The sequence below is a fragment of the Trichoplusia ni genome, unplaced genomic scaffold, assembly GCF_003590095.1.
Source record: "Trichoplusia ni isolate ovarian cell line Hi5 unplaced genomic scaffold, tn1 tig00002277, whole genome shotgun sequence".
In the NCBI taxonomy this organism is placed as follows: domain Eukaryota; kingdom Metazoa; phylum Arthropoda; class Insecta; order Lepidoptera; family Noctuidae; genus Trichoplusia; species Trichoplusia ni.
This window is the reverse complement of record NW_020800245.1, coordinates 17402-40891: the sequence shown is the minus strand read 5'-3', so window position 1 is coordinate 40891 and position 23490 is coordinate 17402. Positions and strand designations below refer to the sequence as shown.

The 23490-nt window shown below is 36.4% G+C and overlaps 3 protein-coding genes across 3 annotated transcripts; 1 reads left to right on the top strand and 2 right to left on the bottom strand.

Annotated features, from left to right (window-relative positions):
* Positions 1-533: 533 nt before the first annotated feature.
* LOC113507510 lies at positions 534-2463 on the bottom strand. Its single transcript, XM_026890363.1, has 3 exons — positions 2106-2463; positions 1054-1171; positions 534-908 (listed from the first exon to the last, which is right to left on the bottom strand). The coding sequence occupies exons 1-3, from the start codon at positions 2157-2159 to the stop codon at positions 574-576; spliced, it is 507 nt and encodes a 168-aa protein (XP_026746164.1). The 5' UTR covers positions 2160-2463; the 3' UTR covers positions 534-573.
* Positions 2464-11647: 9184 nt separating this feature from the next.
* LOC113507512 lies at positions 11648-12201 on the top strand. Its single transcript, XM_026890365.1, has one exon. It carries the CDS (start codon positions 11656-11658, stop codon positions 12196-12198), a length of 543 nt encoding a protein of 180 aa, XP_026746166.1. The 5' UTR covers positions 11648-11655; the 3' UTR covers positions 12199-12201.
* A 9358-nt stretch (positions 12202-21559) lies between these two features.
* Positions 21560-23146, bottom strand: LOC113507511. The gene is made up of 3 exons (XM_026890364.1): positions 22342-23146; positions 22049-22245; positions 21560-21941 (listed from the first exon to the last, which is right to left on the bottom strand). The coding sequence occupies exons 1-3, from the start codon at positions 22594-22596 to the stop codon at positions 21575-21577; spliced, it is 819 nt and encodes a 272-aa protein (XP_026746165.1). The 5' UTR covers positions 22597-23146; the 3' UTR covers positions 21560-21574.
* Between the last annotated feature and the right edge of the window lie 344 nt (positions 23147-23490).

The window sequence follows — 23490 nt, the reverse complement described above, 5'->3', positions numbered from 1 at the left end:
CACATTGTTAATAATTAATTTAATCCATTTTTTTTCTAGGTATTGTGTTACCATGTGTCATAAGAGAATAATTGTATGAGAACTCTGTCTGTATTTTTTTTCTCTATTTGTAATTTTAAACTCATTGCACAGAGTGTGAGGTCTTAGCTAATTGTTTTTTATTTGTATTTTCGTGTTATTACTTTTAAGCTCTATATTGTATTTTATAGAACGGTGTTGTCGCTAAGAGACTGTACAATGTACATGTGCTGTTATTTTAATTTGAATTTTTGACGGTCATAAAGAGCTGTTTTGCAGCCAAGTTTTAGTAAATGATTTTTTAATGTAGAAATGGTTTTTCTTTTGTGATAAATTAAAATTTCCAGATAATATTCCATTCATTCCATAAAAAGTATTTCTCTATGAAATATAATTAAAAGATCTTAAAATAATAAATTGTCCAAGTTATTTATTTAGCTAATCTTTATCTACATACACAAATAAAACTTAATAACAATAAACAAACAAAACAATAAGCCTAACCAAATAACTTACTATTAGTTGCATATTTGGCGAAACAAATAATGTCCGATTTTATTCACTTTTATTCGCCAAATATGCATCCAATACCTTCAAAGCTTCTTTAAAAAAATCCAGCCATTTAGCTTGCAACTGCAGCTCTACATCACGTTGTCTAATCCTCTCTCTTTCTAATTCTTCCGCAACTCGATCATGCTCTCTTTCATACTGCCTTGCAGATCCCTCACACTCCTTAAATACTTTTAAAATTTCATCGTCGGCTTTCTTCTTTTTCTTCGGCAGCTTCCAATGTGTGTCCATTGAAGCTATTGAAGGTGGTAGTGGATGCGCGGGAGGTGAAGGTGGAGCGATTGAGCGTTGGCTACTTGTTCCCGGAGTATTCCAAGTATCTGGCAAAATGATGGGCATTTAGGTAGTTATCTTGACTTAAATGTGTTAGTTTTTAGTTTGAATGATTGAATTATAATTCATTTAGTACTAGTTATTTCAAACTCAAAAGGAAATGTAAAGTATTTAAATTAAAAATATACCAACCGTCAGCAACGGGTGTTAGTTTTATAGGTATGTCATCAACAATAACTTTTTTTATTGTTTTTGTGTTTGTTTCTTGTAGATGAGTACCTGACAAGCTCTCTTCCTCCTCAACATCAACCTAATTTTCATAAAAAATTACATTAGGGAACACACATCATATGTTTCAAAGCAGTGCTAACTACTACTTATGTTTATTTTTTTTATCAAAAGTCTGCTCTTGAGGATAATCAATAATGCAGATAACATCAAACTTCAAGAGACTAACAAGCATCATAATTCAAATAAATAATGTGGCAAAAACAAAAGCATGAGATTAAGTCATGCACCACTTCAAGAGAATTTTAAGTGTAACTATACTAACAAAAAAGGGCTAAGTGGTGACCCTTTATTGTTATTCTGGGGATTTATAAAGAGGTAGGTCCTTCTCATAGATAAAACTTTTGACCACATTCAGTCCCGTTTAGGAATATCATATTCACATAATTCTGCAATGGTTACCAAGCTTATTGTATTTCTATGAAAGTATACTATATGTACAGTCATGAGCAATATGATGAGTACACAATCCAAAAGTTGAACACTTGACTTATATCAGTCTGAGGTAAAAACTATAATTTTAGTAACTATTTAAATAAACATAATTCTCTTTGCTTGTGACTGTATAATTATGTGCATCAAAAATTTAACTAAACTCATTTTAAATGTTACAAAGAAAAATTCTTAATCACACCTTTATGAAGCCAGCTTCTTGTATGGGCATTCCAGTAGCAGCCTGCACCCCAATTATATTCATAACCCTGGTTTCTAAGTCGGTTAATGTTAATTGAAGCGCAGGCCCACCACCTGTACCATGAGCTGACCTATTTATTTTGGCCCACTTTCGTTTCACGTTGTTTTTGAAATCACTCCAAACCTTAATATGAATAAAAAACACCTCACCAATAATAGAGAAGGATGCCCAACGCCAACATAAAATGCATGCAATGAATTTCTACTTGTGAGATGAAACTATAACCATGAATAAAGATTTAGACAGTCATAGCAAGACATACCTTTCGCCACTTTTCCTCTGTTCTAGAGTCGCCTGTGCCATCACTATTGAGCATATCCGACAGCTCCTTTCATTTTAGCTGTACGTAGTGTCTCCCACGAGGGCCCCCGCTGGGTTTAGACAAGTCTCCATGCCTATAATAATTTAAATAATTTTATAAATAAACGACTGTCTCCCATTCTATCTGGTATACACTTAATTTTAGACCTACATAAATATCATAAATTAAATACATACCCCATGGAAGTTTATTTCAATTTGATTCAAATTTGTTAAAGAACTATCAACTTAGCTTACCATTTTTTACGACCCAATTGTATAAATACACTACCTTTTGATTCTTAATAATATAAGTATTCAAATTTTCCATTAAAATATCATTTATCAACTGGTATGTTTACAATAACATATTAAATGAAATTTACTTACTTTTCCATGAATTTCACCATAATTGTGTATTGTGGGTGGCTGGTTCTCATTTTCTAAACTTCAGTGGTTTTGTAACTGCGATTGTAAACCCCGTTAACACTTTTAGATGTAAAGTTATACGAGTTTTAACTCCAAAACGAAGCTGTCCTTGAATGAGCTTCGCGGCACAAAATGTCATGTCGTTCGTTTAGGAACACAGTTTCAAAATAAACAAAGTTTCAGTATTATATTAATTAAATACACCATTTATTTTAAATTAATATTAACTTTTATTACTGGTTCGTTGTAAAGCATTAATATTTAAATGGTTTGGCAGTGAAATCACTACGAACAAAATACGTTATAGTTTTTGAACGAAACGTTCAATCAATTCTACGATCCTTCGTTCAATGTTGTCCCTCCTTACTTACGTTAGTATGACGTCACTATCGAAATCGTATCGAGGTCTCGATACGATTACGATAGTGCTTCGTGCTTCCTACTTTAGTTGTGTTCCGTTATCGTATCGTCAACTCGATACGTTAACGATACGATACTTACAAATGGTCGTTCTAGGGGTACAAGTCATTTTTTGATTGGACGGGAAGCAGTAGGAATACCCGATCCACTGTCTAACATCAATACGGATCTGTTAAACAGATGGAAAAATATTCAAAAAATGAAAAGAGACTTCGAAAAGTTGGACTCGTGATTATTTACAACAGTTACAACAAAGGTACAGATGGAAAACAACTGAAAACAATATATCAATTGGAACGTTAGTACTTATGAAAGAAGACAATATTATAGTCCTAGCAATTGGCCACTTGCGAAAGGAATCAAGGAAATACATACGGGCAATGATGGTTTAGTAAGAGTAGTTACTCTTAAAAATCCTCAGGCGCCATTCAGAAACGGTCTATACACACGCTCATTCCGTTGCCTATAAATGCGGACTCGATTCGTCAATCGCAAACCAAGATTCATACGGATATTGCTACGTGTTATAATAATAAGAATCCGAGATCTTGTAGAGGCACGTCAAAATGGCTATTAGGCTTACTACTAATGTTACAATTGTTTGGTACTATGATTGCTACACAAACGTATACCGTGAAGAATTTGTCTCCAGGATTTTATGTGGAAAATATAGGAACCGCAAACATAGATACAGGCATGTTTCGTATAGAGACTGTATATAAAAAAGAGCGATTGAATGAGGATTATAATAAGATAGAAAGTGCATTGTCCAAGTTTAAGCAACTTTGTAACAAGGCGGACGTGGCAACGACAGATACTCATTGTAATCAATTTTATCATCATTTACTAGATCAAAAGGCAAAATATGAACGTATCAAAGAATATTTTACAGATTTTCATGAAACGCGAAAGAGAAGGGGTTTGCTGGGAATTTTTTAAACTTCGGTGTTTGGTGTAAACGACGAAATATACAGAGACATAGATTCATTAAACTCAAACCAACAAAAATTGATTGAAGCATCTAGTCACCAAACTAAAATCATGATATCGGCTATTTCCCAAGTAAATGGTACTGAAGAAAGGATAAGAAACAAACTAGAAGGATTTCAAACAAAACTGTCGCAAGTGATAGAGCGAATTACATCCGGCCGACATATGAAGATCGCTGATGTTGCACATGAAGCAATAGTTATTGATTATAATAAATTAGGAAATCGCTGATGCATATTTGACGTCAATTGATTTTGCCAGGTTGATTTTAGTACATAATTTTCTAAGAAAGATCATTCCATATTCCTACATCGAAGTGAAACGGTTATGCAGTAGGGTTAATTTTGTAGTTTTATTTTAATTAATTAAATAGATTTAAAATCATTTCGGTTTTTTTTCGATCCTTCGACTGCAACAAACGTAATTGGCGCAGTCGGTAGGATATCCGCGGGAGATATCGCACTGCATCTCACATCGATAATCGCGTCGCGAGTCACCCGGGCGGCTATCAAGCACCGTTCCGGATATCCTGAATCTACGGACCTGTTGCAGACCAGAAGGAGAATCCAAACCTCGATTCACGGAGAAAACCAGAAATGCAGTTACTGTAAGTACACTTGAATCATTCTCGTGTTGTTCCCTTTGAATCTTAAATCTCAAGATTTACCATCCCAGGGCCTCTAGTTCGCGGGAGCCTGAATTACACCAGGCCCGCCATCGTACAGTAGATTTAAATTTAGAATTAATTACCATGGCTCAAATCAACCCAGACTCTATCTACAAGGCACTTCGCCTTGTCCCGGATTTCGACGGTAATCCCAATATTTTAACTCGTTTTATTAAAATTTGTGATACTTTAGCTGCTCAGTATTTAAGTACTGCACCGGGGAGTGAATTAACTAATCAATGTCTTCTAAATGGAATTCTTAATAAAATAACCGGGACAGCTGCTACATGCAGCTGTCCCGGTATTTATTATAGTTATTAACGCTAACGGGATACCAGAAAGTTGGTTAGGCATTCGAACAGCCTTAATAAATATTTTTTCCGATCAACGTGACGAAACCGCTCTGTATAACGACATTTCTTTAGCTACTCAGGGTAATAAGGCACCGAAAGAATTTTATAATCATTGCCAGACATTGTTCAGCACAATTATGACTTACGTGACTTTACACGAGACTTTACCGACTACAATAGAGGCGAAACGTGAATTGTATAAAAAGGTCACTATGCAGGCTTATGTTAGAGGGCTAAAAGAACCATTAGGAGCCCGTATACGCTGTATGCGTCCTCCTACAATAGAAAAGGCTCTTGAATTTGTTCAAGAGGAATCAAACGTCATGTACCTGCAACAACGTGAGCCCCCAAAAGCATCCGTTCCCCTTAGAAATACCCCTACACATACACCAGCAGCATTCGCTACTCCACGTCCTCATAATTTCTCTATGCCAGTACCTAATTGGCCTTCCCCAATGGGACAGCGCCATATGGGACCACCACTGCAGGCTTTTAGATTCCCTGCACCAGTGCCACACCAGCAGCGGGTGCCAAATAACACTCAAAGAATGTTAAGCGCTCCACCCCCCAACTACAACCCCCGTAGTAATACTTTCAGATTACCACCTCGAAACAACGCACCCCAAGGAGCCCAGCCAATGAGTGGAATTCGACACTTTTTTCCCAGACCTTTACCACCGACTGATAGGCCAGTGGCCCATGACTGGAGTAAGTTCGGCAATCCACCGCCAACCAATTATTTCAAATCCCGAGAATTAAATATAAATGAATGTGCGAATTACGACGACTCATATTACAGCTAATGTTACGAGCCGGAGTACAATTACTACACCGATTATACTGACAGTGACTATGACCCCGGGTTTACCTGTGATTCGACTTATTATAACATGACTTATTATAAATGACAAAATTGAATCTCAATCTCAAGCTGCCTTAGTTGATCATGCTCAACAGGATTTTCAGGAGGCTTCGACGTTACAGAAACCAAAATAGAATTAAATCTTCATGCACAGAGACAACTTCCGTATATCCAAAGCAGAGAGCCCCCTTTAAAACTATTAATTCACACGGGTGCTAATCAATCTTTTATAAGCCCCGACACCGTCGAAAGATACTTTGCCCATTATCCACTAAACTACGATCCATTTGAAGTAACAAACATACACGCGACAAGTAGAAATAATTATTCAATTACATTGCCTTGTTTTACTGAGTTCAACGACGCCGGTAATATGAAACTATTCGTTTATAAGTTTCATGAGTATTTTGATGGGCTCATAGGACTAATTTATTAAATAGTTGGGAAGCTCGTATAGATTTGAAACAAAATCAGTCATCAAACCCGTTCTGCATCAAATCCCATCCGAATGTACAATTCATGTAATGTTAATTTGTATGAAGATATTATACCAGCAGGAACTTCTAAAATACTTCGCATCCCCATTGACATCGTGAAAGGCGACGCCTTTATCAGGGAACAAATCCTATGTAATTGTATAATACATGAATGTGTCACCATCGTTGCTAATAATCGCGGCTACTTAGAAATAGAGAATCCGACACCTAACGATATTATATTCTCACTTGATCGCCCCGCGCATGCAGAATTTTTAATACCGAGTGCATTAGCACTCAACAATCATTACGCGTTCAAGACGTTCTTTCACGCTTAAGGACGGATCATTTAAATCAGGAGGAAAAGGCTAACCTTATAACCCTTTGTTCTCGTTATTCAGACGTTTTTTATATCGAAGGCGAGGGACTTACATTTACAAATAGGGTAAAGCACAGAATTAGGACAACTGACGATGTTCCGGTTTACACCAAAAGTTACCGGTACCCATTTGTACACCGACAGGAAGTCAGGGACCAGATAGAAAAAATGTTGGAACAAGGTATTATTCGACCGTCGGAATCGGCATGGAGCTCTCATATTTGGGTAGTACCAAAGAAGATAGATGCCTCAGGAAAACAGAAGTAGCGCCTTGTCGTTGACTTTCGTAAACTTAACGAAAAGACACTAGACGACAAATACCCTATTCCTAACATTACCGACGTCCTAGACAAATTAGGGAAGTGCCACCTTGGACTTAGCAAGTGGCTTTTATCAAGTGGAAATGGATCCCCAAGACATAGAGAAAACAGCATTTAACGTCGAACATGGGCATTTTGAATTTCTTAGAATGCCTATGTCTTAAAAATTCTCCATCCACATTCCAGCGTGTGATGGATAATGTCCTTAAAGGACTTCAGAATAAAATATGCTTGGTCTACTTGGATGATATTTTTTATCTTCAGTACATGACTCCAAGAACACATGATCAACCTCGAAAAGGTATTTCAAAGGCTTCGAGAGTCTAACTTTAAGATACAAATGGACAAATCCGAATTTCTGAAACTTGAAACAGCTTACCTCGGCCATATTATCAGTAAAGACGGCATAAAACCGAATCCCGATAAAATATCTTCCAAAAGTATCCCATTCCAAAGACCGCTAAAGAAATCAAACAGTTTTTAGGCCTTCTCGGTTATTACCGGAAATTCATCCCAGATTTTAAATAAATAAATGCGGACAACATCACATACATTGTTCTGAACCCAAAGTAAGTTGCTGAAGCACTTGTGTTATGGAATTCAGATACAACGAAGGTACCACAAACACCCAGACCCGAGACAATGTAGAAATGTGAATTTTTACATTGACCCGACCGGGGATCGAACCCGGGACCTCAGAGCTAGCGACACCTTGAAACCGGTGCGTACGCCACTCGACCACGGAGGTCGTCAAAAGTTTTGCCCGTACCACAAAGCCACTTACTCAATGCCTAAAGAAAGGACGAAAAATTACACTTAACACAGAGTACGTAAACTACTTTGAAAAATGTAAGACACTTTTGACAAACGACCCCATCTTGCAATACCCCGATTTTACCAAAGAGTTTAACTTGACGACAGACGCCTCGAATGTAGCCATCGGCGCTGTACTATCTCAAGGCCCTATGAACTCCGATAAACCCGTATGTTATGCCTCTCGTACATTAAACGAAAGCGAGATGAATTACAGTACGATTGAGACAGGTTCAACGTTACTTCTGCAAGCAGTACATCTGAATGGGTACCAACTTAGACCAGCTTGGTGGCAACTGGCTTCCCTCGAGGTTCAACGCCCAGTTCCTTACAGGTCATGGTAACTTTAAAAGCAAATTATTTTCATTTAAACTTGTCGTTTCACCATTATGTCAGTGTTCAACGGCAAACAGTGAATATGAGCTAACTGCACATCATATTCTGTGGGAGTGTGGTCTATGGCAAGACGAACGTAACATCTTATTAGATAGTTTGCAGCCGACATCCGGTGTTGTCTACTATGAGGACCTTGTTGCAACCAGAGCAAATTTCCGTGCTTTCAGACGTTTCTGCCATACCTATTATTGGAATTAAAATAACAGCTCCTAAATTATAGGACCTTTTAAACTGTAAATTTATATCCGTGGTGCCTGATAACTGAGCCTAACTCAGTTGTCAATCTCTTTTCTTTGCTAAAACTAGCTATTTCTTCTTTTGTCTCCCGCTTGCTATGGAGGAAAGTGGAACATTTTTTCTTACTCCTCCTCTTTACTATTTCTGATTAATTTCGTTGCGGGTTCCAAGGCAGTTAATTGTTCCCCCTGGGACACACCGAACTTAAGTGTTTCGGTGGTTTTCGTTGGTTTCATTGTAGATCCTGGCTTACAGGAGTTGCAATGATGGGCATGTGTGGCGGGCTAGTCCCATTAAAAAAAAAGTACGATTGAGAAGGAGCTTGTTGCCATAGTTTGGGCCACAAAGTATTTCAGACCTTACCTCTTTGGAAGAAAGTTTAAGATATTTACGGACCATAAACCGTTGCAGTGGATGATGACTATGAAAGAACCAAATTCACGACTAATAAGATGGAGACTTAAACTTAGTGAATATGACTTTACAGTGATATACAAGAAAGGAAAATCGAACACCAACGCTGACGCACTTTCACGAGTTGAAATTCATACACAAGAAACCATGTCCTTAATTGCAGAAATTGATGAGCTTAATTCCCTAATGGGTAATCCATCAGCATCTATTCTTGAACAGGCTATATCTTCGACTGAAACCGTACATACAAGTGTTGAGAACCCAATTTTAGAAATCCCCATAACTGACGAACCGCTTAATAAATTTAATAGGAAAATTTGTTTTGCTGTTGTAAATGACGTCACTAAACGCCCAGTAGTCTCAAAACCATTCGACACCCACACACGCATAAGTGTCCAACTATCCGAATCCAAATTAGAAGAAGATGTAATTAACGCCGTAAAAGAATATGTTCAACCAAAAGTCAAAACAGGTATTTTAATAAATCCGCCTTTAGCTATGTATGCGATCATACCAATCATACAAGATAAGTTCAAAAGCTCGACCTTAAATCTTGTTTTAACTAAGACCGAATTAGAAAACGTCAAAGACTATCTAAGACAACAGGAGATAATACGACATTACCATGACGGTAAATCCAACCATCGTGGAATTACCGAGTGTCAGTTAGCATTGCCTCGTAAATATTACTGGCCAAAAATGAAGGACCAAATAACAAAGTTTATAAATGAATGTACCATCTGTGGTCAGGCGAAATACGATAGAAACCCAGTAAGAATTTAACGTAGTCCCGCCAGCTACAAAGCCATTAGAGATAGTCCACATGGATTTATTCACAGTTCAGAGTGAAAAGTATGTGACTTTTATCGATGTCTTTACTAAATATGGACAAGCTTATCACCTTCGAGACGGAACTGCTATTAATATATTGCAAGCGCTTTTACAATACTGCACGCACCACGGTGTTCCTATGACTATTATAACGGACAATGGGACTGAGTTCACAAACCAACTGTTCATGGAATTTACAAGACTTCATAAGATGAACCATCATAGGATACTGGCTCACTCACCTAATGACAATGGAAATATAGAACAGTTTCACTCCACTCTTCTAGAACATCTTAGACTTCTTATGTTACAGCACAAAGAAGAACCAATTATCAATCTTGTACTCTATGCTATAATAGCTTATAACAGCTCCATACATAGTTTTACAAGATGTCGGCCCTTTGACCTATTGACTAGACATTTTGACCTTAGAGACTGTAACGATATCGACATGACACAACATTTACTGCAACAATATACTCAAGTCCACAGGGATACAATGAAAAAGGTATACGACATTATCAACTCGACTTCACTTGCCAAACGCACCGCATTAATCGAAAAAAGAAATGAAACCCGAGAACCCGAAATAGAATACGCACCCGACCAACAAGTATTTGTGACAAATCCAGTTGCTAATAGACAAAAAACTGCCCCACGATATACTCAGGACACAGTTTTTGCTGATTTGCCTATCCATATTTACACTTCCAAGAAACGTGGCCCTATTGCAAAGTCAAGACTTAAGCGCGTAACTAAATCTGCAAATTTGTTACAGGATTCTACTAGTACCAATTCTCCCAATAACGCGACCTCAGGAAATAAAACTTGAGAGCCTCGACGATGGACCCGGACTTCTACCGTATAAACTCGGACTTATGAAAATGACGACACACCACCATACGTTCATACAGTACGTGCAACTGAGTGACATAGAATTCAATATTCGATCACTGAAAACTCAACTAATTAACTGCCGAAATCAAATTACTAAAGACACTTACTCTTTATACGAAATCCAAATAAAACATCTGACTGATAAGTTTGGCAATGTCTTAACGCGGTTACAGTCTTTAGAACCCAACAGAAGTAAAAGAGGTCTCGTCGACGGACTAGGGTCCATAATAAAAAGTCTAACTGGGAACCTAGATCATGAAGACGCGTTAAAGTATAATGCGGCAATCGCGACTTTAGAAACAAATCAGGATAAATTGGCAACACAATTCAACAACCATATTAGTATTAGCAAAGATTGGATGTCTAAGCATAGTCAAGTACTTTCTCAAATAGCAAAAAATCAGGTTAAAATCAATTCGACTTTAGAGACAATATTACAGAGTAATTCAGTAAGAGAAAATAGCCTAATCAAATATGCTCAGTTTGCTCAACTTTTAGAAATAATAAGCGATAATATAGAAGATTTAGTTCAAGAATTAATTAGGATAGAGAATAGTTTAGCTTTTATTCGCACGTCTAGCACGCACCATTCTATGATAGATATAAAGGTATTAGAGTCTATGATTAAAAAACGTAGGAATACTTACGACGAAGGGCAAGTATTAGATTTGGAGCTTAGAGAATATTATGACATTATTAAGCCAGGATCATATTACGTAGACAAGAAGATAGTTTTCGTCTTTAAATTTCCAATATTTTCCAAGAATAGCTATGATTTTTATAAACTTTCAGTAGTACCTAACAAACATGCACAGGCTCTTATCCCAACCTTCCCATTCCTTGCAACTAACGAGATGTCATATGTGTGCATAGAGGCTGAATGCCCGAAGTTGAAAAACTGGTACCTCTGTGAGAAAGGAGTTGCTCATCAGATCCGGACCAAAGCCGATTGCATCCAGGAGTTGATCACAAACCAAGTTTTACAGGAATCATGTCATTTCACTACAGTAACCTTAATGACTGAAGCCATGGAAAAATTGGACGACCAACACTACGTATTGTCATTTCCTCACGAAACGAAAGCACAACTAATCTGTAACCAGAAAGACTACATAATGCTTCAGGGCAGTTACCTTGCTACAATTCCCGTTGGATGTCCCCTGAAATCGGAAGAATTCACAATCTCAAATGACTATGATGAAATTGAAGGACAATCACTAAAACTAATGAAACTACCATACGACGCAGAGAAACATGCCGCCGCTGCTACCCACATCAATTTGAATTCCATCGACCTCCAAGGGTTACACAGCGTCCAAGACAAAGTTATGCTGCAGAATCCTGTTCAACTGGACCAGCTGCAAATGGACGTCTTCTATCACACCACAATCCCATTCTACGGAGTCTTGTTGGCTGCAGGCATAACCACCATCATCGCAATGACCAGACGCTACCTATGCAAATTTAAGAAAACCTCGAGAAAAGACCAGCAGCCCCCCGTAATAATTCTGGAAGGAAATAAGAATCCTGAGGATGTCCCGGCAACATTTTCACTAAACGTGCTAAAATAGTCGCCGTTCTAAGAGGGGAGGAATTACATCCGGCCGACATATGAAGATCGCTGATGTTGCACATGAAGCAATAGTTATTGATTATAATAAATTAGGAAATCGCTGATGCATATTTGACGTCAATTGATTTTGCCTAGTTGATTTTAGTACATAATTTTCTAAGAAAGATCATTCCATATTCCTACATCGAAGTGGAACGGTTATTCAGTAGGGTTAATTTTGTAGTTTTATTTAATTAATTAAATAGATTTGAAATAATTTCGTTTTTTTTTCGATCCTTCGACTGCAACAAACGTAATTAGCGCATAAATAGCTATGACTATTGGTATATTAAAACTAATCACAATGATATAAAGATTCAGATTATGCAAACGTTCCAAGTAGCCAATAATTACATTGACGAAATTCTAAACTACTACAATGGGTTGTTGGAAGTATATTTAACAAAGTCTAGTGTGTATAGTGTGTTGCCACCTAAAAATGTTAGTGAATTAATATTATCCGCGAATAGAAAAATGCCATCCAACCTTAGAATAGTAGAAGAACTGTTATTGGATACAAGGATCGTCGAGTATATGACTCATATACAAGTACACGCTTATTTTCCAATTTAAGATATTACAAGATATACTTTAATTCATATCACACCAGTACCTAAGAAGAATATGAACAATACGTTCGAAAGCATAGAAGTATCAAGAGCATATCTAGCGATTGATTACAATAATGAATTATACTTTGAACTGGACCACGAAGAATTCACAGATTGTATAAAAAGGCACGAACAGTTTCTTTGTTTCCCTGGAGTGGTGAAAAACATGCAATTAAATGAAAATTGCATCGTTGACCAATTATTTAAAAATAAAACTAACACTAAATGTCCTACAAATATCTTTGAGATGTCATGTAATATAATTTGGAAACAACTATGCATGTGATGGTATCTGTAGAATTATTTTGATGTGATTCAAATTTTCAATTGATCTACCCTCAAAGATTAAAATAGATACTTTTTAACAGAACTTCCGGTATGAAATATTATTATGTCGGTTATTTAAATATTAGTAAAATATTAAATATTAATTACAAATCATCAAAATAATAATTTAAAGTGTTAGTAGTAATTTTAAAATGTAACTTATTTTAACGGATGTTGTTATTAGTTGTCAATTGACTTAGACGGTACAGTATAAAAGCGATGGACGGTGCGTCGCCAGCCAGTTGAGCTTCGACTACGGAACGGACTACTTCTCTTCAAAGTTAAGTCTCTTGTTTTATTATTAATTGATTATGATATGATGACGATGTGTTTTTTTATGTATTATACAATACAATTATTATGTTTTATGTACATTATGTGTTATGTATAAAAGTAGGAATGGCAATATCACTTATGTAGTTGTCTATTCCCCTTGCCTTGTTATAATTAAAATATACAGTTATCATGTTTCATGAAAAATAGACCTTGAGATTACAACTATATTTACATTTAGTAAACAGTAAATTGCAGAAATAAAATAAATTTAGATACATATTTGTTTCCTAATTATTCTCCTAATTATTTCATTTTCCCTGTAGTAAAATTCATTAGTCAAATGTCAAAATTACATCATGAGTAAAACAGTCAAAACAAAGCTTATCACTAACGTGGTCTGTAGCATTTTCTGACATCAGAAGTGGGATACCTCCTTCGCCTCTCATAGTTAATTCATTTTATTATATTTTTAGGATGGATTCTGAAGTGATTACCAATCTTCTGAAAGCAATCCGGGATGCTGTATCTACAACCCAACAAAAAGATGATGACATCGCTCTGCCACTATTTGACCCTGACAAGAATGATTGCGGAGCCAAGAGTTGGTGTGACAGCATTGAAGCTCTCCGTGCCGATTTGAAGTGGAGCAGTATCAAGACGGCAGCTAAAGCTGGTAAGTCTCTCAGAGGTTCCGCTGTAACTTGGTTCGAGTCTTGGGAACCATCAGAAGGTAGATCTTGGGAAAAGTTTTCTACGGACATTATCGATGCCTATCCCGAAAAGAAAAACTTATCCGAGAGACTTAGCAAGGCAGTTTTACATACATCAGATTCTGCTGATTCTTAGACTGTATCGAAATACAAAAATTTCTTTCACCGATGAACAACTCATTGAATTAGTTTGCGGTGGGATAACTGATGTTGACGTTAGGATGGCCTCACTCAATAGCGGCGTCACTACAACTGCTGCCCTTATATCTCTCCTCTCAATTTATGCCAAATCCAAAAAGAGACCGTTAGAAAGTAGTGATTCAGGTCCTTCGGGAATTAAAGTACCCAAACTTTCCGGTGAAAAGAAGTGTTTCACTTGTAATAAAGCTGGCCATGTACAGTCATTTTGCCCTAAAAATAGGCAAACATCTGTTCACAGCTCCACTACTTTCCAAGCCCCACAATCATCTAGACCTAATGATCCTCGTACAATAATATGTACATATTGTAAAAAGATAGGTCACACTGAATCGGTGTGCTATCATAAGCAAAGAGCCGAGTCAAATAATTCTTCATCCATTACGAATTTTTGAAAATGCCCTTTGGCATCTGTAATGGACCGTCTGTTTTTCAAAGGGCAATCACGAAGGCCGTTCAACACTTAAAGTTTCTACTAGTCTATATCGATGACATTCTCATTCCATTTTCAACGATAGATGAGGGTCTGTGTTATTTAAACGAAACTGTTCAAGCACTGTCCCATGCCGGGTTCACTATAAATATCAAAAAATGTAAATTTTTCGTCGAAAGCATAGAATATTTAGGTAGAGTTATTTCACGAGAAGGTGTTAGGCCAAGTGATACAAAGGTAGCTGATCTAGTAAACTCCCCTGCCCCTAGTAACGTAAAACAGGTACGCCAGTTTATGGGTCTTGCCAGTTATTTCCGCAAATTTATCCCAAATTTCGCTGCTCGTACTGCTTCCATAACAAAACTGACTAAAAATAATGAAAAGTGGGAGTGGGGAGCCCAACAGGATGCGGCTAGAGATTATGTTATAAAACATTTATCTTCTAAACCCTTATTAACTGTGTTTGATCCTAAGTTTCAAACGGAACTTTATACAGACGCTAGCTCTCTAGGTTATGGTGCAATTCTTGTACAAAAAATAAATAATAATAAGAAAGTAATAGCCTACTTCAGCAGACGTACATCACCTGCAGAATCTAAATACTGTTCGTATGATTTAGAGACTTTGGCAATTTTTAATGCATTAAAACATTTTAGGGTATACCTTCTGGGTATTAAATTCAAAATTTTTACAGATTGTAATTCTATTAAAGCTACAATGAATAAGAAAGATTTAACTCCCCGTGTTGCCCGATGGTGGACCTTTTTACAAGACTTTGATTTTGAAATAGTATATAAAAAAGGTAAATACATAGGCCACGTTGATTTTCTTAGCCGTAATCCTGTTGAGAACCCCAGTCCTCTTAAATCTAATAATAATGAGACTCAAAGTGAAACTAAGGTTGTTAATTTAATTGAAGAACCACAGTCTTGGTTAGAAATTGCACAACAAAACGACCCAGAAACTCAAAATCTGATTTCTCAAGTTGTATCCGGTGAACTAGATGAAAATCGATACTTCTTACATAATCATTTGTTATTTTATAAGGTCGGACCCAATCAATCAAAGCTGTATGTTCCTAAAGGCACAAGATTTAGACTTTTAAGATTTTTTCACGACGAGAACTGTCATGTAGGATTTGACAAAACTTTCAAAAAACTTTCTGAATATTTTTGGTTTCCTCGCATGTCCGCTTTCATTAGAAAATACTTAAAACACTGCTTAATATGTATCGAACGTAAAGGTCATTCAGGTCCCAAGCAAGGGTTTTTACATCCTATTAATAAAAGCCCAATTCCTTTTCACACGATTCATATAGACTGTACAGGTCCATTTACACTAACCAGCGAAGGTTTCAAATATATTCTACTTATAGTGGATGGATTTACAAAATTTTGCTTATTGAAACCTCTCAAAACTCTTAATGCCCAAGAACTTGTACCCATTATAAGAGAAACCATTACTTTATTCGGAACTCCGTCAACAGTAATAACAGATAGGGGAACTAATTTCAGCTCCACCCAAATTCGTTCTTTATTTAATGAATTACATATTGAACACCATATGATTTCCACGGGTACACCAAGGGGTAATGGACAAGTGGAACGGTATGTTAGTACTGTTATCGACATGTTAAATACTACATGTAATGGCTCGTCAGACTGGCCAAGCGGGTTGTGGAAAGTACAGCAGTCAATTAATACCACTGTCCAGAAATCTACCGGTTTCACACCAATCCGTTTGCTCATTGGTTGTAATGCTAATATTCCGTCTATCCAAGCTCATCTAAATGATATTATTATTTCCGAAAATAACTTTGATGTAAGGGCGGACCGCGAACTAGCTTATCAGCGTTTATGTTCAGAGGCCGATAAATTCAAAAACCGTTTTGATGTTGTAAGGCGAGATAACAAGGTTTTTAATGTTGGTGACACCGTATATGTAAACCAAGACCATAGGCGTCGTGATAAGCTAAGTCCCAGGTTCAAGGGTCCTTACGAAATAATTGGCATTCTACCACATGATAGGTATTCTCTTAGAGGAGTAGGTAACCTAAGGAACATAACCATAGCTAAAGATAAATTGAGATTATGGCCAGGTGTATGGGTTGACGAGAATAATGTTTAAAATTATAAAGATTCAAGTTTAAAAATTGTATTTGTGTCATATAGTGATTATAATTAATGATTTGTTAAGAACAATGTATATTTGATCATGTTTAATTAAACTGTTATGTTATGATGAATGTGAAATTGGAACTGCTGAAGTTAGTTGTTTTATTCTAGCCTGTCTCATGCGCAGCAGGTGTGGGGCTAGATTAATGTCTAAAACAACTGACCGTTGTTATTTCGTCATCTTAATGTGAAAAGATCGACGGTAACAATGTAAAAAAATGTATTAGACTAAGTATTATGTATGTTGATCATTAAATGTAAGGTAATTTGTACTTCGAGAACGAAGTACATGTCAGTATGGCCGTGATGGTATCTGTAAAATTATTTTGATGTGATTCAAATTTTCAATTGATCTACCCTCAAAGATTAAAATAGATTCTTTTTAACAGAACTTCCGGTATGAAATATTATTATGTCGGTTATTTAAATATTAGTAAAATATTAAATATTAATTACAAATCATCAAAATAATAATTTAAAGTGTTAGTAGTAATTTTAAAATGTAACTTATTTTAACGGATGTTGTTATTAGTTGTCAATTGACTTAGACGGTACAGTATAAAAGCGATGGACGGTGCGTCGCCAGCCAGTTGAGCTTCGACTACGGAACGGACTACTTCTCTTCAAAGTTAAGTCTCTTGTTTTATTATTAATTGATTATGATATGATGACGATGTGTTTTTTTATGTATTATACAATACAATTTTTGACAGGCCTGTTGGTCTAGTGGTTAGTGACCCTGACTGCTATACCGGAGGTCGTGGGTTCGATTCCCGCCCAGGACAAATGATGTGTGATGAGCATGATCATTTGTTCTGGTGTCTGGGTGTAATTTATCTATAATATGTATGTATTTAGAAATATATAAGTAAGTTTATCAGTTGTCCGGTTACCATAACACAAGCTCTGCTTAGCTTGGGATCAGATAACCGTGTGTGAGTTGTCCCAGGATTTATTTATTTATTATTATTTATTAATTATTATGTTTTATGTACATTATGTGTTATGTATAAAAGTAGGAATGGCAATATCACTTATGTAGTTGTCTATTCCCCTTGCCTTGTTATAATTAAAATATACAGTTATCATGTTTCATGAAAAATAGACCTTGAGATTACAACTATATTTACATTTAGTAAACAGTAAATTGCAGAAATAAAATAAATTTAGATACATATTTGTTTCCTAATTATTCTCATAATTATTTCATTTTCCCTGTAGTAAAATTCATTAGTCAAATGTCAAAATTACATCATGAGTAAAACAGTCAAAACAAAGCTTATCACTAACGTGGTCTGTAGCATTTTCTGACACATGCAAAACTCATGGTTGTTTATAACAAAAACTAGTAGCACTATTTCCATAGTTTGTGACAGTAAGCGAGAAGAAATAATTATTCAAGACGTAGGAGTAATAAAAATCGCTGACAACTGTATAATAAAATCCGCTAACAACATACTCGCTGCTAAGAGAACATTATCAATTCAGGTAGCAGAGTCCTTTTCAAAACAACTAAATTTTATTATGGACACATACATATGTATCTAATAGAAGTAAAAAGCTAAATATATCTAAGGAGGCTGTAATAGAGAGTTCCAATGACTTTTATCAGCACTTAATAAATGAAGAATCGGGATTGGAAATAGAGCTTAACGACAACATATGGAAGGACATCCAGTCTCACACATACTTAGTGAGCTGCGTATCATCAATAATATTGATAAAAATTATAACTGTAGTTGTTTGTTATAGTCCCAGGATAGTCACATGTACGAAAACAAGAACGCATCAACTCAGATCATCAAGATCTGATCCGCCACACCCACAACGTGCACCAGATCGAGACGACAAGCAGCTATCTACGCACGTTGAACGGAACGCCATCTACAGGCAGCCGAACCAACTGCCGAAGCCTCCCAGGAAGCAGCCGGAGAACCAGGACGCAGCCAAGGATGACTCCATAGAACTATACCAAATGGAGTTACCTGTTCCTCGGAGGGGGCAAATGTTCACACATGAACATAACATTTCAGCGAAATAATCCTACGTGATAAAAATACTGGAAAACATGTTACTTAGTAATCATCATCATATAAAAACTAAGGAAACATCACGTAATCACGTAGGCTGAGATGGTAAGTTACACGCATAGCACACAACGATAATGTGGTATGTGTGTACACAGGACAAGTTTCGTATATAAGATCATGTAGATTAAGCAATAAACCAGTCACAAGTTGAGCCCGGCTTTGACTCAATACCCTTCCTCCACCTCTCACTGCCAAGACACCTTTAGCCATCTACCGATCTGTCGTGTGAGTCTGCTCGACAGGCAGTGAGAAAACCATCACCACCATAACCCATTCCTACCCACGTTCCGTCTGTCATCATAGGTCTCAGGTGGCAGATATCCCGCACCTATCTATATAAGTATATATAAATACGTATAGTAGGGCTAGGGTCTAGGGACTGTAGGCGCGTACGAAGCGTAGGTCTGTATCACAGTATACCACAGAGTACCACGATAGTACGTGCCTTAGGTTAAGGGCTTGGTAGTAGGTGCGTAGAAGTGCAGGGGGCTTACTCTGCAAGCTAATTTTAATTCCAATCCAAAACCAATGCGATTCCAATGTCAATTTTGCAGTCACGTGATCCGGTACTCTTGAATACAATATTGTCAGCATTGGATTGAAATCGGGATTGCCCCGAGATTGTTCTGTTAGAAGTGAAGTTAGCTACGTTATGGGCCGCTCGAGTGTTGTTCAAGTCTTGACGATTAACCGGTAATAGGTCTTTAAAATGCTATATCTTTTTAATAACAAAACTGATTTATAATATGTGATATAAATAATTGGTAATTTAAATAATTTTAATGTTTCCAATGCATTGGGTGTAAAAAAAAATAAAATTATTAAATCAACCACGGCTTTGGCTGTATGCGGAAGAATCGTTGCCTACACTGTTTAAAAAATGTCAAGTGGCGCGTAAAGTTACCAAATTTTAATTTGATGTGGTTCTGTGAGTGGAGTGCGAGTTAGTTGGAACATTAAAATTGCATTAAGTTCCTTTTATTATTAAAATAATTTGTGTCCGTTAAGTTACTTAAATAGTTTTTTTTTTTTTTTTTTTTAAATAAATGCGGACAACATCACATACATTGTTCTGAACCCAAAGTAAGTTGCTGAAGCACTTGTGTTATTGAATTCAGATACAACGAAGGTACCACAAACACCCAGACCCGAGACAATGTAGAAATGTTAATTTTTACAGTGACCCGACCGGGGATCGAACCCGGGACCTCAGAGCTAGCGACACCTTGAAACCGGTGCGTACGCCACTCGACCACGGAGGTCGTAAAAGTAAAGTTTTAAAGAAGTGGTAAGTAAACATACAATTTTACTGTATTGCTGTATAGATAAACGTTTTTAATTATTCATCAGTAAAATATTGTAATTATTACCTGATACATGATTAATAAAAGTATTCCAATTTTAGCTAAAATGACGAATCGACCAACGTATTCTCAAATAGAACGTTTGGTGGAATTCCTGGAGCAAAATCCAGGCATAGCCAAAGGCTTGCTTCGGACCACTCAAGCCAAATTGGAAACGAAGCGAAAATGGGCAAGCTTGGCAACCTCCTTGAATTCTATTGGAGGTGCTAATAAAGATGGTCAAGGCTGGGCTAAGGTATTAAAAAATCAATTAAAAATTAGAATCACTATTATCAGGCAGTAATTAAATAGCAAGTAATTTCATTAACATTAATGCATGTTTTAGTATTGGGCTGAGAAGAAATGTGGTTTGAAGAAACAGTGCGCACAACTCTCATTTTCAATGAGGCGCACTGGTGGTGGGACAGCAGACAACTTGCCAACATTGTCTGCTCTAGATAAAAGGTTGGTGGCAGTAATGTGTGGACAAGAGTTTGCGACTGGCAACTCAAGCTTGGCAGTCAATCCATTTCCTGAATTGGTATGTATAGGCAAATGCAAATTTAGAGGTAGACATTGTGCTGCATACTGTATTTTTTCACCTTTTGTTAGTAATTTATAATTAAGCATTGCCTGCTGTTTTACTATTATGTGTAAAAACCTTTATAAGGTACGATGAGATCCTTATAAAGTTTTAGGCTACCTTCTGCTTGCCCACAACTGCTGAACTAAAACATTTCGCTTTTCGATGCCTTGTCTTAGTTCAGCAGCTGTGCTGCTAGTTGATTCTTGAGAAGTTACAGTTGGGTAATCATTCCCATATTCTGCTGTATTCTCATCTTGGTCAAAATAAATCCTATTGATACACATGTTGTGTAAAACACAACAAGCATTAATTATTTTGGCTGCTACATCAGGATAATAATGTAGAACCCTATGCCCGATTAAGCACCGCCACCTGTTTTTGAGGACACCAATGGTACGTTCTACGGTATTCCGTGCAGTGCAGTGTAACTTGGTGTAATATTCCTCAGGGGACCCTTGATGAGCATCTACAATAGGTGTCATCATGTATTCCCTCTGGGCATATCCGGAATCACCTGCAAAGTAAAATAAATTAAAATGTATTCACAATCAACAAAACTACAATCTCAGATTAACTATTTAAATAATTTACTTGCCTAGTAAAAATACAGTTTCCCCATTATTATTTAATTCAATTAAATGTTGTTTCACAGGATGCTGATTCCAGACGAAACTATCATGTGATGCTCCTCCAAATGAAGCATCTACTGACAGTATTCTTAAGTCTGAATCAGCTAACTGAAAATATATAAAACAAAGATATTTAACTAATTTCATAAGCAATGAATTACAATTCAGTAATAACCAAAAATATTGACTAACAATCATAACATTTCTTGAATGAAAATGTTTGCGATTAAAAAATCTCTCTACATTTTCTGATGGTCTAATTATGGCTATATGAGTGCCATCAATGCATCCTATAACAGATGGTATACTGAATTTTTCAAAAAATCTGAAACAAGACATGTTACATAGTTACTGCTATTGTAAAATCAATGCACTTTTAACATAAAACATTATTAAGTTCAATAAATGAGTTGGGTATTTCTCATTACCTACCTCAGTTTTACAGCATCTCTTTCACGACGAGTTTGAGGAAACTTGATCCATTTCCTTTGTATTAAGGGATGGTTAAGAGCTGCTGTTACCTCTCGAATAGAACGAGAAGTAGATTGCTGACTCATTAGGGTCCCATAACTGCCTCCAACTAGCCTTTGGTAACTCCCAGTAGCATAAAAGGACAATGCCACTAAAACCTATGAGAAATAAGTACTTATTAAGCTATTGATCTTGTAAACAAATGTCATGATAACATTGCTAGGTCATGCATCAAATGGAACTTATTTACTTACCTTATATTTTGGTAATAAATCACTTCTTCTCTTAGGGAATTGCATATTCGAAAACATAAAGCCTTTTAGCTTTATGTTTTCGAATATTTCGTGAAACAAATCCTTGCTCACCCTATAATTGGCTTTAAACTCGTTTTCATTCATCGAAAACGCTTTCTCCGTATAACGCATCATCCGACGCTCATCTCGTCTTTGTTTCAGTTGTTTTTTATGGGAATTTAACGAAACACTGTACATTGCCGCTAATCGTGCCATATTAAACACTTTTTATCCAAAGAAAACCACGTAAAACACAAAACAATTTCTTAAAAGTTACTCTTTAGTAATTGGAAAAATCACAATCAACATTCAATCCCACCGTAATATTGGCGCAATAAGCAGCTGTCAAAATAGACTCAAGAGTACCGTTTAGCGCCCAATCCGATTTCAATTAGTTCCCCATAATGAACACGCAATTTCAAACCAATGTGGCGCTAGCATCGAACTCAAGAGTGCGAAACGTCACAATTCCAATGTCGACCGATCGGAATTGAAATCAAGAGTAAGCCCCCTGGTCACATCATAATTATATGAAATATAACACGTTCTTCAATCATCTAAACAAAGTGTCGTGGGTTCGATTCCCACACGGACAAGATATTTGTTCCGGTCTGGTTTTTTGTTTTAGTTTAAATGAAGATTTCGCAATAACATTTCATTTAACCGCTAAATATTATGATCAAGAAACAGATCCTATCGGACTAGAATATTACTCACAAAAAATATACCATAGAAAACAGATCAGATCAGGTTAGAACATTATACCATATATAAAATATAATAACTATAAGTACTCAGAAACCAGATCTGATTAGGTCAGATTATTTTGCATCAGTTCTTAAATAGATACGTCATGATCATGGAAGCAACATATCAGACCGGAAGTGGTATATGAATAAATGAAATAAATTACTGATTGAATATATTGCAAATAGTACCTTTTTTTTTTAATACAATGAATGATGGTCGAAATTGGGTGTTTCTGGATCTTTTCTGTATTACGAATGAATCCTGTCCCAATAAAGCCTGGATCTATGTGATCCAGGTCCCCCAATTTTACTCTACTCTTACAACGATGCCAAACTTGAAAAAATATACTCGAGTGATATT